Source organism: Mus musculus, chromosome 7 (genome assembly GCF_000001635.26).
Source record: "Mus musculus strain C57BL/6J chromosome 7, GRCm38.p6 C57BL/6J".
Taxonomy (NCBI): domain Eukaryota; kingdom Metazoa; phylum Chordata; class Mammalia; order Rodentia; family Muridae; genus Mus; species Mus musculus.
In genome coordinates, this window is record NC_000073.6 from 28,263,432 (window position 1) to 28,276,580 (window position 13,149).

Sequence of the window (13,149 nt, forward strand, 5' to 3'; positions counted from 1 at the left end):
AACCAGCCCATTGCCCCACAAAGTGTCATTATATGCTTTCGTTTGTTTGTTTGTTTGAGTTAGTTGGTTGGGTGTTTGTTTGTTGTTGTTTTTTGTTTTTGAGACAGGGCTTCTCTGTATAGTCTTGGCTGTCCTGGAACTCATTCTGGCCTCAAACTCAGAGAACGGCCTGCCTCTGCCTCCTGAGTGCTGAGATTAAAAGCATACACCACCACTACCTGTCATGTGTTGCATGCTTTTAATCCCCATAATCGGGAGGCAGAGGTAGTCATATCTGTGAGTCCAAAGACAGCCTTCTCAACATAGTGTTTTCCAGGAAAACCAGGGGTACATAGAGAAACCCTGTCTCAGAAACAACAAAAAGTCGAAAATACTGACTACAGCATCCACTGTCCGGGGGGGTGGGGGTGGGGGGGCGGGGGTGGGGGGGCGGTGCACAGGAGGGCACAGGCGCGTACTGTCGTGAAGGTCAGAGGACAACCTGCAGTAAATCCTGCTCTGTGAAAACATACTGAACTTGCCGCCACACTCTCCCAATCGGGCTCCCTCTAGTGCTGTCCGTGGTGCTGACTCGCACTGCCTCTGAGCCTCTGCTTTCAATAGGCAAGGGCTGGAGTGACGGTTTTGCGGGTAAGAGATGCTGGATACACACTTGGTCTTGGGCGTCCTGAGCCAATACTGATCCTTTCAGAGCCCACAACAGATCAGTACAGATATCACCAAAGTCGAACTTGGTGAACCAGTGAGTTCTATTGGTGTTACTTACAGGAGCAGAAATGACTTACAGACAAGCTGTATCACCAAAGCTCGATCCAGCATGAGTGACAGCTTACAAAGCTGAGAAGCTGGAGCCCACCGCACACCCTGGAGACAGACAGCTAAATAGGTTGGAGAGTGTCCTTCCAAGTGATTCAATTGGTCTAAACCTCTTCCAGGCAGCTTAGCTGGTTTCTGCTTCCTCCAGGCAGCTGGTCTGGTCTAGGAGTCTTCTTTGCAGCTTTGCTTGTCTGAGAGTGACTCTCAGCAGCTTGTTTACTTTGGGAAGGAGAGGCCTAGCGAGTCTGGTCAGTTTCAGGGACTTCCTGAAGCCATTTTGAGATATTTGCCTTCCTGCTTAAGGAGCTTCCCTGAAGACTGGAATGTTTCCCTCTCAGAGAAAACTGTCATACAACTTGTTCACCACTGGGCTACTGCCACCTGAGCCCCTTTCATACTATTTCTACAGTTTGCATGAGTACCCTTCAAAGTCTACATGTTAAAGACTTGGTTCTTAGGATGCTCCAGGGGGGTGCTGTGAGCCTTTACAAAACACAACTGAGTGAGTAGGAATGGTCCCCACAGACTGGTATGTGTTTATGCTTGGTCCATAGGAAGTAGCATTATTAGGAGGTGTGGCCTTTTTGGAGTAGGTTTGGGTTTATTGGTGGACATGTGTCACTGGAGGCAGGTTTTGTAGTGACACAGTCTTTGTTTCCTGCCTGCAGATCAAGACGTTGAACTCTCAGCTCCTTCTCCGACACCGTGTCTGCATACTTACCTCCATGGTTCCCACCATGATGATAATGGACTAAGCCTCTGAAACTGTAAGCCAGCCCCAACTGCTTTTCTTTATAAGAGTTCTTGTGGCACATGCCTTTAATCCCAGCACTTGGGAGGCAGAGGCAGGTAGATTTCTGAGTATGAGGCCAGCCTGGTCTACAGAGTGAGTTCCAGGACAGCCAGGGCCACACAGAGAAACCCTGTCTCAAACAAACAAACAAACAAACAAACAAACAAACAGAGTTCTTGTGGCCATAGTGTCTCTTCACAGCAGTAGAAACCCTAAGACAATGACTTTATATGAGGTTCTTAGGTTGTGGGGACATGCTCCCAAAAGCAACCGTGGGACTTGGTCTTGTCATTCTCTCTGCTTCATGGTTCATGATGCAAAGGGTTCTCTCCACCATGCACTCCCCAAATGATATGCCCTTAGCAATGGCCTACAGCAGTGAGATGCTCAATCTTTGACTGAACCTTCGGAATTCTGGGCTAAATAAACCTCCTTATATATTGGCTACCTCCGGTCTCATTGTGGTAACTCGATGTTACTAATGTTTAGTCACTAATGACTAATGTGACTAAATGTACCGATCAAATTACATCACAGTGTGTGGGAAGCGGTTTCCGCTGTGCCTGTGTGGCTTAATTGGTAAACAAGCAATGTGCGCATGTGTGAGAGTGTTTTTCGTGCCAAGTCACGGCCCATCCCGGGGAGTGGTGATGCGGCTCTGGGAGAGCAGCCAATCAGGTGTGGACACGCCACACTAAGGTGTATATAAGCAGCGCCTTTTTGATGCTTGGGGTCTTCCTCTTCATGTTGAAACTGGTGTAATAAAGTTGCTGCAGAAGGATCCGGTTTCTCACACGTGTGTTCTTGCTGGCGAGACAATAGCGCGTGTGAGAACAGTGGGCACATGCACAACTGCCAAAGAGCATGGCAACAGGCTCTTCTCTCGTGACAGCTCCTCCTACAGTGTGCGAGAAGCAGAGGCATTGTATGCATCCTACCTGAGCATGCCCTCAGATTCCCCTTCGTTTGCATCCGTGTTAGACCTTGAATTATGCAATCTCAGTAAGACATAGACACTTAAATGCCACCTGGAAAGCACCAGACAGTCTGGCGGGGATGGGGTGGGGGTTGGGGGGGGCCCTACAGTTTCTGTAAGAGATCAGCATTAGCTCAGGATACTTCAAGACCAAGGTCTCCTACAAAAGAGATTTATTTGCCCCAGAGAGACAAGGGCAGGGAATAAGAGATAAATGCTGGAGATAGAGGAGGAGGCAAGGGGGAGGGAGCAAGAGAGAGGGGGGATTTCTCTAGAATGAGGCAAAGGACTGGGATAGAGAGGAGACAGATGCGGCACATTCTGCAAATGGCAATTAGTAAAGGCTCAAAGGGAAACCCCCGTGATAGGATGAGGTGTTTAATTTTGATTGGACAGGTTGATTTGGATAGGCAAAGGGAGCTTTTGATTGCTGGACTTCAGTGCTTTGATAGCTGGACCTTGATAGCCAGCTTCAGGAGGAGGATGTGATCTTACAGTTTTCTTAGCAAAGCATTGGGAACAGGAGAGAAGGGCAAGGCCTGCCAGAGCCGTGTTTGCCAAGCTCTGGACAGCTAGAGCCGCTTCGCTTTCCAAAAGTTGTGTTCACAACTCGGGGTCTGACTTGGGGAAAGAGTGATATTTAAAAGAATCCACAAAGGAAAGCAGATAATTGACTAAATGACATAAGTGACGGGAAGGACGTGGCTGCTAGTATACATCAAAATGTTGAGCAGTCACCAAAGGTCTCGAGTGCCCTGTGAGCAGCCGACTCACAGGACACGCCTGCTCTCCCTTACTGTCCCGTTCTTTTCTCAACATGTTCGCACGCACGAAGACTTCAGAGAACAACTTTTGGGTGTCATTTTTTTCCTTCCACCATGTGGGTTTCTGGGATTGAACACAAGTAGTCATCAGATTTTGGGGAAAGTGACTTTACCCACTGAGCCATCTTGTTGGCCTTTATGGTTCAGTTGTAAGTCTATCTATTTATGTTTTGCCTTTAATTGATAAATCATAGTAGAGTTAATAGGTTAGTATAGTTAATAATAACCTGTACTAGGTTAGTTAACTATCGAGGCATAGTGAGACATGCCTATCATCCTAGACTCAAGAAGCAGAGGCAGGAAGATCAGGAGTTCAAGGCCATCCTTAGCAGTCTGAGCTTCGTGAAACTGTTTCAAAAACACAACCAAGAGACCAGAGACCTGGCTGCAAGGTTAAGAGCACTGGCTACTCTGGTAAAGGTTTAATCACAGCACCCAGCAGGGTTTCCGTAACTCCAGTTCCAGAGGATCCAGCGCCCTCTTCTGGCTTCTGTTGGCATTGTATTATGTGGTACACATATAAACATGGAAGCAAACCATCATGCCCATAAAATAAAATACATACAAATAAAGAAAACTTTTTTTTGTTTTTGTTTTTTTTTTTGGTTTTTTTTTTTTTTTTTTTTGGTTTTTTCGAGACAGGGTTTCTCTGTATAGTCCTGGCTGTCCTGGAACTCACTCTGTAGTCCAGGCTGGCCTTGAACTCAGAAATCTGCCTGCCTCTGCCTCCCTAGTGCTGGGATTAAAGGCGCGCGCCACCACGCCCGGCAAGAAAACTTTAAAGACTAATTTTAAAACTAAAATTAAATTTAGAAACTTAAACCGATTGGTAGAAATGTGAAAGAGACCCCCCCCCTTCAACAGAAAGGATGCAACCGCTCTTCTGACTGCTAGGTAGCAATCTCAAGGCTCGCCAGCAAATGCCCGGAGGACACGCGTGCGCACTGCTCCTCGGCTTCGCCGTTGGAGCTACGCCTGCGCAGACGGCGAGACACGCGACCCCCTACCCGTGCGCATTGCGCTCGTGGACGCGCCCTCGCGTGCACGCCCCGCGCCTCACGGCCCCGTTCTTCCCGGGTCTCAGCGAGCAGCGGTGCTGACCCCGCGGTCCGACATGTCGCAGCTGCCCGCAGTCAGCAGCGCCCCGCAGACGGGAGCAGCGAGCCGCGACCGCCGGCTCCCGCAGGCCGAGGTAGGCGGCGGGCGGCGTGCGCTCCCGGGTCCGGCGCGACCTGGGGAGACCCGGGGACGCCCAATGGCGGCGGCCCGGGAAGGCCCCGCAGCCCCGGCGGCGGCTGCCAGGGGAGGCCGGGTGGCTGCAGCCCGGGAAGGCAGGGCGGCGGCGGCCCGAGGAGGCCCTGGGGCGGCGCCCCGGGGCGGCGCAGCGGCCCGCGAAGGCCCGGCGGCGGCGGCGGCGTCCAGGGAAGCCCGGATGGCAGAGGTGGCCCGGCTGCTGGGCGATCCGCTGGAGGAGGAGGCTCCGGAGGGCAGGCCCCGGTCCAGGGCGGGCGGCCTGGCGGCGATGCCGTACATGCGCTTCCGCCACCCCCTCAGCGTCTTGGGCATCAATTACCAGCAGTTCCTGCGCCACTACCTGGAGAACTACCCGATCGCCCCCGGCCGGATCCAGGAGCTGGAGGAGCGCCGGCGGCGCTTCGTGGAGGCCTGCCGAGCCAGGGAGGCAGCCTTCGACATAGAGTACCTGCGTAACCCCCAGAGGGTGGATTTTGACATTTTAACGTTTACCATAGCCCTGACTGCATCAGAGGTGATCAATCCTCTAATAGAAGAACTGGGTTGCGATAAGTTCATCCACAGAGAGTGAAGAGTCGGACTGCGGGGAGGGCACGGCACCAAGACCTCCGCATCCAAGTGAAACCCCATCCTGCAACTTGGTTTTAAGAAATCAAACGGATCTTGAGAGGCAGCGCTTCCTCAGAGGGAGGAAAAGCGTCAGAAAATTGGGGGTGGGGAGGGAAAGCATCGTAGACTCCTACCGTTTCTTGAGTTTATGATCAGTTGAAATTTCTTGTGTTATGGAAAAGGTCCATCCTCGTGGCTTCGTTAATAAGTAAAGGACGGTTTTGTAAAACTGTAAAGACTTAAAATTGCCAGTAGTAGAGCCCACGACGAAGAAGACTCGAAGAGAAAGCTGGTTTTAGGACGAGGTTTCTGTGGAGAACTTGACCTTGTCAGAGCAGGCAAAGTCTTCACGTCAGCGTCAACAAGCGTGTATAGTGTAAGAGGGATTTTGTGTCTCAGACATTGTGAATGGCGAACAACATAAATATTGTATATAGTATGTGATAAATCGTGTTTCCAAACATACCAATTTTCTGGGATTTTATTTTCCATTTTTCAAAAGTTTTTTTTTTCCGTCATTGCTTTGTAATTAATCTATTCCTAAGTCCCAAGACTATGAAGGATTGAGAGTCTTCTGTCCTTCTCTCCTTGTCCCCATGCCTCATGCAGCCTCTGAAGGCAGTTTCCGTCCTTGTTTCCTTTTTTATACACATTTTATTTCTCAGCAGAGTTGACAGATTTTGGTTTGGATATTGTGATTTCTTATGAAGATACCGTGAAGAACCTTCCCGACCAGTATATTTACTCCTTAGGGCTATATTTTGTGGTTATGCTGTTATGAACCAGGAATATACTGGTGGACGGTGGGCTTTTTCCCATCGGTTTCTCCTGGCAGTATGGCGCCACCTCTGGTAGGTTGGCGCCTGCGCACACCAACGGGCCCGTGGGCAGGCACATACTGCTTCCGTTCTGAACACATTTTTCATGTCTACCATCCCAAGGTGGAATAAGTCTTATACTTGATGGTGTTATATACCTACTACTTTTTGGGGTTTTTTGGTTTTTTCGAGACAGGGTTTCTCTTTATAGCCCTGGCTGTCCCGGAACTCACTTTGTAGACCAGGCTGGCCTCGAACTCAGAAATCCGCCTGCCTCTGCCTCCTGAGAGCTGGGATTAAAGGCGTGCGCCACCACGCCTGGTTTTGTTTTGTTTTGTTTGTCTTTTAAGTTTCCATAAAATTGACGGTTCGTCTCACTAGCTTCTTAGGCTTTTTGTTCTTGATAATCTCTGTAGCCTGATGTCTAGAGGTGACAGTCCTGGGCCAAAGGCTTGCCTTTGTAACTTTACAGATGCAGCTAATTGGCCCCTTGGTGCTCCCACCAGTGATCGATAATTGGATGTTTTCTGACTCCCTAGCCAATATGCTCAACCATCAGATGCACAGTGCTTACCAGACTGACGGTAGAAAAAAAAGATATAGCGGTTGTAAGGTTTTTATTGTAAGTTATCTTTTCACTTTAGAATGAAAAGGTGGGGGGATGGAGAGATGGCTCAGCGGTTAAGAGCACTGACTGCTCTTCCAGAGGTCCTGAGTTCAAATCCCAGCAACCACATGGTGGCTCACAACCATCCGTAATGAGATCTGGCACCCTCTTCTGGAGTGTCTGAAGACAACTATAGTGTACTTACATACAATAAACAAATCTTAAAAAAAAAAAAAAAAAAAAGGAAAAGGTGAAGCCGGTGTGGTGGTGAATGCCTTTAATCTCAGCACTTGGGAGGCAGAGGCAGATTTCTGAGTTCAAAGCCAGGCTGGTCTACAAAGTGAGTTCCAGGACAGCCAGGGCTACACGATGAAACCCTGTCTCGAAAAAAAAAAGAAACAAAAGGTGGGTCAATGATAGCACACTTGCCTAGAATCCCCCAGTGAGGGGCTGGGGGCGTGGCTCAGTGGTAGAGCCCCTGCCTAGAATCCCCCAATGAGGGGCTGGGGGCGTGGCTAGACCCCCCCAGTGAGGGGCTGGGGGCGTGGCTCAGTGGTAGAGCCCCTGCCTAGAATCCCCCAGTAAGGGGTTGGGGCATGGCTCAGTGGTAGAGCCCCTGCCTAGAATCCCCCAGTGAGGGGTTGGGGCATGGCTCAGTGGTAGAGCCCCTGCCTAGAATGTACAAGTCTCTTGGGTCTGATCCCACCCCCAACACACACCACAAAAATCTAGTTCCTTTTCCTCTCTCATGACTGTCCAGATTTTTGTTGTAGTTGTTGTTTTGGTTTTGGTTTTTTCGAGACAGGGTTTCTCTGTGGAGCTCTGGCTGTCCTGGAACTCACTCTGTAGACCAGGTTGACCTCGAACTCAGAAATCTGCCTGCCTCTGCCTCCCAAGTGCTGGGATTAAAGGCGTGCGCCACCATCACCCTGGTGAATGTCCACATTTTTTACCCATTTCTCCCCTTAATAATTCCCTTAATGGCTGTAGTAGCTTACTATTATTAGTGACATTAGGTATAACAATAGTTTGTGATATGAGTTACAAATATATTTTTTTCTAGTTATTTAAGTGGCTTTTCTGAAAGATTTTATTTTTATTCTCGATGTGAGTTGAGCAGATCAAACCAGGCCACCAGGCTTGTGTCAACTAAGGTTAGGGGTTTTTGTTTTTCCTGTTTTCCCTAAATTGTGCGAAATTTTGAATTCCAAAGTTTTATTAGTGTGTATGAGAGAGGTTACTCTTTTTTTGGATTTTTGGTTGGTTGGTGGGTTTGGTTTTGAGTTTGTTTTTGTTTTTTGTGTTTTGTGTTTTGTTTGTTTGTTTGTTTTTTGTTTTGGTTGGTTTGATTTGGTTTGGTTTGGTTTGGTTTGGTTTGGTTTTTCAAGACAGGGTTTCTCTGGAGATTTCATTTTTTTATCGTGAACCACTTGGGATTTATTCAAAGAAGTAATAGTGTTTCTGGTTATTTATGCTCATTTTTACTTGGGGGCGGGGATGAGACAGGGTTTCTCTGTGTAGCCCTGGCTGTCCTGGATCTGCCTCTGTAGACCAGGCTGGCCTCAAATTCAGAGATGGCCTGCCCATGCCTCCCAAGTGCTGGGAGTAAGTGTGACCACCACACCTGTGTTATTGCTAGTTCATTAGAATCACATTTATATATAACCTAGGAATAACTGCTGCCTTTAAGATACTGCTTTTTATATACCTTTCATTTTATAATCAGATACTTTTTATTTTAAAGTGTTTATCTTTAATGTGTCTGAGCTGTTGCCCCCATTTATATCTATGTTCACTTTGTGCATGCAGTGCCTCAGAAAGCCAGAAGGGGGCGTTGGATGCTTTGGAACTGGAATTATGTGCAACCTTTGAGATGCTGGAAGCCAAACTCAGGCCTTTACAAGAGCAACAAGCGCCCTCCGCCTCTGGCCATCTCTCCAGCCCCTCAGTCTTTCCTTTGAGCTGTGTTTTGTCATATTTGGTTCAAGACAGAATCTCACTTTTAATCCATGCCAGCCTGAAATTAAGGATTCACGTGTCTTATCTTCCAAAGGCTGGGGTTACAGGTGTGAGCTACCACATCGGTAAGATATGGAACTCTTCCAGCTAGGTGGTGTTGGTGCTTGCCTTGCCTTTAATCCCAGAAGAGGCAGGCCTGACCTATTGTTCTATAGCCAAGGCTACTCAGAGAAACTCGATAAAATAAAATAAATGGTGAATAAAAAGTTACAGAGGTCTTTCTGTTCAAATGATCTGTTTGCACGTTATTTTTTACTTATTTTTTGTTTTGTTTTTTCAAGACAAGATCTCTCTGTGTAGTCCTGGCTGTCCTGGAACTTGCTCTGTAGACCAAGCCCAGAACTCAGATCTGCCTGGCCCTGCCTCCTGCATGCTGGGCTTAAAGGTGTGTGCCACCACCACTGCCTGGCTGTTTTCATGTTTTTTAAAGACTTTATAGACCAAGTAGTGAGACCTCATGCCTGTAATCTCAGAACATAGGAGGATCACCACAAGTTTGATATTTGGCTAAATATCTTGGCTGGGGTCAGAAGTCTGTAGAATACTTGTTTCGCAAGGTTTGGTCCCAAACCCACATAGGAAAGATGAGGTGACACACACTCATAGCCCCAGCACAGGTGGTATAGACAGAGGATTCCTGACGTTCTCTGACAAGCCAGCAGCCCTGGGTTCCAGCAAGAGGCCTGCCACAGAAGACAGGTTGAACTATCACAAGGAGCACTGGGGGTTGACCTCTAACCTCCACATAAGCATGCACCTGCACACGCATGAAAGCAAGCGTGCACACAGATGTTTAAAAGCTTCTTTGTACCCTTGAGTCTAAATGTTTTATTTGGAGAGTATTAATATTGTTAGATGAATTCACCTGAAATTGGTCTTTCACAGGTCTAGTCGTTTGTTCCTAGATATCTCATCTGTTGTCTGCATGAATTCTGTGTACTTGAATGCCAGGTGCTCAAGGAGGCCACAGGAGGGCGTCTGACCCCTGGAACTGCAGTTACAGAAGGCCGAGCTGCTGTGTGAATGCTGGGAACTGAACCCAGGTCTGGCAGAGGAGCAGCCAGTGCTCTGAGCCATCTCTCCAGCCCCACTCAATAATGTTAGTTTGTCTGATGATTCTTCTCTAACTTTTCAGTGTGTGTTCATGTGTGTGGTGTACACATACATGTGTATGTGTGTCCATATGTGCAGAGGCCAGAAGAGGGTGTCAGGTAACCTCTATCACTTTCCTTGAGACTCTCACTGAACCTGGAGCTAAGCTGATGGCCTCCTTCTGTCTCTACCTCACAGAGGTGGGGTTATAGCACATGTGGCCATGCTCAGCTTTAACATGGATGCTGAGACCCAAATTTCAGGCCCTCATGAGTGACAGACAGTCTGATGGCCCCCATGGGTGACAGTCTGATGGCCCCCATGGGTGACAGTCTGATGGCCCCCATGGGTGACAGTCTGATGGCCCCCATGGGTGACAGTCTGATGGCCCTCATGGGTGACAGTCTGATGGCCCTCATGGGTGACAGTCTGATGGCCCTCATGAGTGACAGTCTGATGGCCCTCATGAGTGACAGTCTGATGGCCCTCATGGGTGACAGTCTGATGGCCCTCATGGGTGACAGTCTGATGGCCAGTCTTGGTTGTCAGTTTGACTTACCTGAGGAAAGGGCCGTCAGGTGAGGAATTTCCTTTAGCATTTTGGCCTTTGGGTAAGTCTCTGAGGCATTTCTTCATTGCCAATTGATGTAGAAAGGCCCAGCCCACTGTGGGCAGTGCCATCTGTAGGAAAAGTAGTTGGACAAGCCAGGAGAGGAAGCCAGTTAGCAGTGTTCCTCTGTGGCCTCTGCCTCAGTTCCTGCCTTGGCTTCCCTCAGGGATGGACTGAGTGTGACCTTAGAGTTATAAACTGAAATGAATCCTTTCTTCCCCACATTTGTTTTGATCAGTGTTTTATAACAGCAACAGAAAACACCAGGGCATACGGCAAGGGCTCTCACCCTGAGCCATCTCTCTGGCACTCTGACTTTTTTTTCCATGTGCATTGACATTTTGCCTGTATGTATTTTTATTATTATTATTATTATTATTATTATTATATGTAAGTACACTATAGCTGTCTTCAGACACTCCAGAAGAAGGCTTCGGATCTCATTACAGATGGTTGTGAGCCACCATGTGGTTGCTGGGATTTGAACTCAGGACCTTTGGGAGAGCATTCAGTGCTCTTACCCGCTGAGCCATCTCTCCAGCCCAGCCTGTATGTATTTTTGTGTGAGATCCCCTGGAACTGGAATTACAGACACTTCTGAACTGCCATGTGGGTTCTGGGAATTGAACCCAAGTTCCCTGGAAGAGCAGCCAGTGTTCCTAACCACTGAGCCATCTCTCCAGCCCTGCTCTGACTTCTGTTTGGCTCCTTGGCCACTGCATTCTGTTTAATGTGGTGAGTGACCATGACTTGTGAAAATGATTTCCATAGCCATCTATCCATAGTCTCTGGAGAGAAGGCTCAATAATTAAGAGCACTGTTGCTCTTACAGAGGACCCTAGTTCACTTCCTAGCAATTACATGTCAGCAGCTCACAATCACAAACATCTGCAATCCCAGCTCTAGGGGAGGGATCTGATGTCCTATTCTGGCCTGCACAGGCATCAGCCGTGCATGCATGCAGGCAAAACACTCACACACATAAAGCTAGAGAGGAAAGGAGTGGTTATCGGGGCTGGAGAGATGGCTCAGCAGCTGGAGCACTTGCTGCTCAATCGTGAGAACCAGAATTTGGATACCAGCACCCGTGTTGGGCAGCTCACAACCACCCTACAACTCCAACTCCCGTGGATCCAGTCCTCTTTTCTGGATGCCAAGGTCACCCACTATACTGGCTGGTTTTGTCTCAACTTGACACAAGCTGGAGTTATCACAGAGAAAGGAGCCTCCCTTGAGGAAATGCCTCCATGAGATCCAGCTGTAAGGCATTTTCTCAATTAGTGGTCAAGGGTGGGAGGGCCCATTGTAGGTGGTGCCATCTCTGGGCTGGTGGTCCTGGGTTCTATAAGAAAGCAGGCTGAGCAAGCCAGGGGAAGCAAGCCAGTAAGGAACATCCCTCCAGAGCCTCTGCATCAGCTCCTGCCTCCAGGTTCCTGCCCTGTGTGAGCTCCTGTCCTGGCTTCCTTTGGTGATGAACAGCAGTATGGAAGTCTAAGCTGAATTAACCCTTTCCTCCCCAACTTGCTTCTTGGTCATGATGCTTTGTGCAGGAATAGAAACCCTGAGTTAGACACCCACACACGTGTACATACACATTCACACAAAAGTACATAAGCACACACCTATAAATAAAAATAACACATTTTTAAAAAGAAAGCTTGTTGAATTTTGTCAAAGGCCTCCTCAGGTTATGAACATAACAGACATGGTACAACTTGTAATCCCAGCAGCAGCAGGGAGCAGCAGGGAGCAGCAGCAGCAGCAGGGAGCAGCAGGGAGCAGCAGCAGCAGCAGGGAGCAGCAGCAGCAGGGAGCAGCAGGGAGCAGCAGGAAGGTGCTAACTTGGAGGACAACTTGTGCTCTGTAGCAAGACCCTGTTTCAAAACCGAGAATCTACAGATGCCATCCTAGGTTATGTCAGATGCACCATGACGAATTATGGGATCATGTTGAGACTAACACAGCATGGTCTTTATATTCTTTTCAATTTTACTAACAAGCTTTTTTGTGTGTATGACAGGGTCTCACTGTGTGTAGCCCTAGATGGATTAGAACTCTATGTAGACCAGGGTGACCTTGAACTCACAGAGCTCCTCCTGCCTCAGCCTCAAGTGCTGATTGAGCCCAGAGCAGCACCACTGAGCTACACTCCCAGGCAGTACGAGTGCATCTCCCACAGTATATACATAGTGCCAGAAGACAGCTTGCAGGAGTTGGCCTTCCTCCCACTCTGTGGGTCCAGGGGATGCAACTGAAGACATCCTCAGCATTACCTGCTGAGCATCTCGCTGGTCCTCTAACCCTAGGCTTATTTTTACTTTGAGTCATGGTCTTAGTTGCCCAGACTGTCCTTGAAGTCTGTAGCCCAGGCTACCCTTGAACTTTTTCGGCATTGGACACCTAGGTAGCTGGGGTTACAGGCTTGAGCTCCAGATGCGAGTGTTGGGGACAGCATTGACAGGTTGGAGACATGTGGCCTCTGGGTTCCTCAAAGGCACGAGAAGGCAGGTGCAGAGTTGATTACGTGGCGGAGATACAGCTGCATTTCAGACTCTTAGCACACTTTTCACATTAGCCCAGGCTGGCCTAGAACTTGCCAAGTAGCCCAGGACGAACATAATCTCATCTTCCTGCCTCTACCTCCCAAAGACTGGGATTGCAGCTGTGCTCCACCACGGGTAGCCCTCTTGTTTTCTGAGATTATCGACAGGCAGTGGCCACCCTAGGAGAT

The 13,149-nt window shown here is 48.6% G+C and overlaps 1 protein-coding gene across 1 annotated transcript; it reads left to right on the forward strand.

The window, feature by feature from the left end:
- Positions 1–4,449: 4,449 nt before the first annotated feature.
- On the forward strand, positions 4,450–5,737 carry Eid2 (EP300 interacting inhibitor of differentiation 2). The gene has a single exon (NM_198425.2). It carries the CDS (start codon positions 4,524–4,526, stop codon positions 5,232–5,234), a length of 711 nt encoding a protein of 236 aa, NP_940817.1. The 5' UTR covers positions 4,450–4,523; the 3' UTR covers positions 5,235–5,737.
- Positions 5,738–13,149: the final 7,412 nt, after the last annotated feature.

Bases quoted from the DNA above. Each gene is read 5' to 3' on its own strand.
- Eid2 (NM_198425.2), top strand. From the start codon at position 4,524: ATGTCGCAGCTGCCCGCAGTCAGCAGCGCCCCGCAGACGGGAGCAGCG.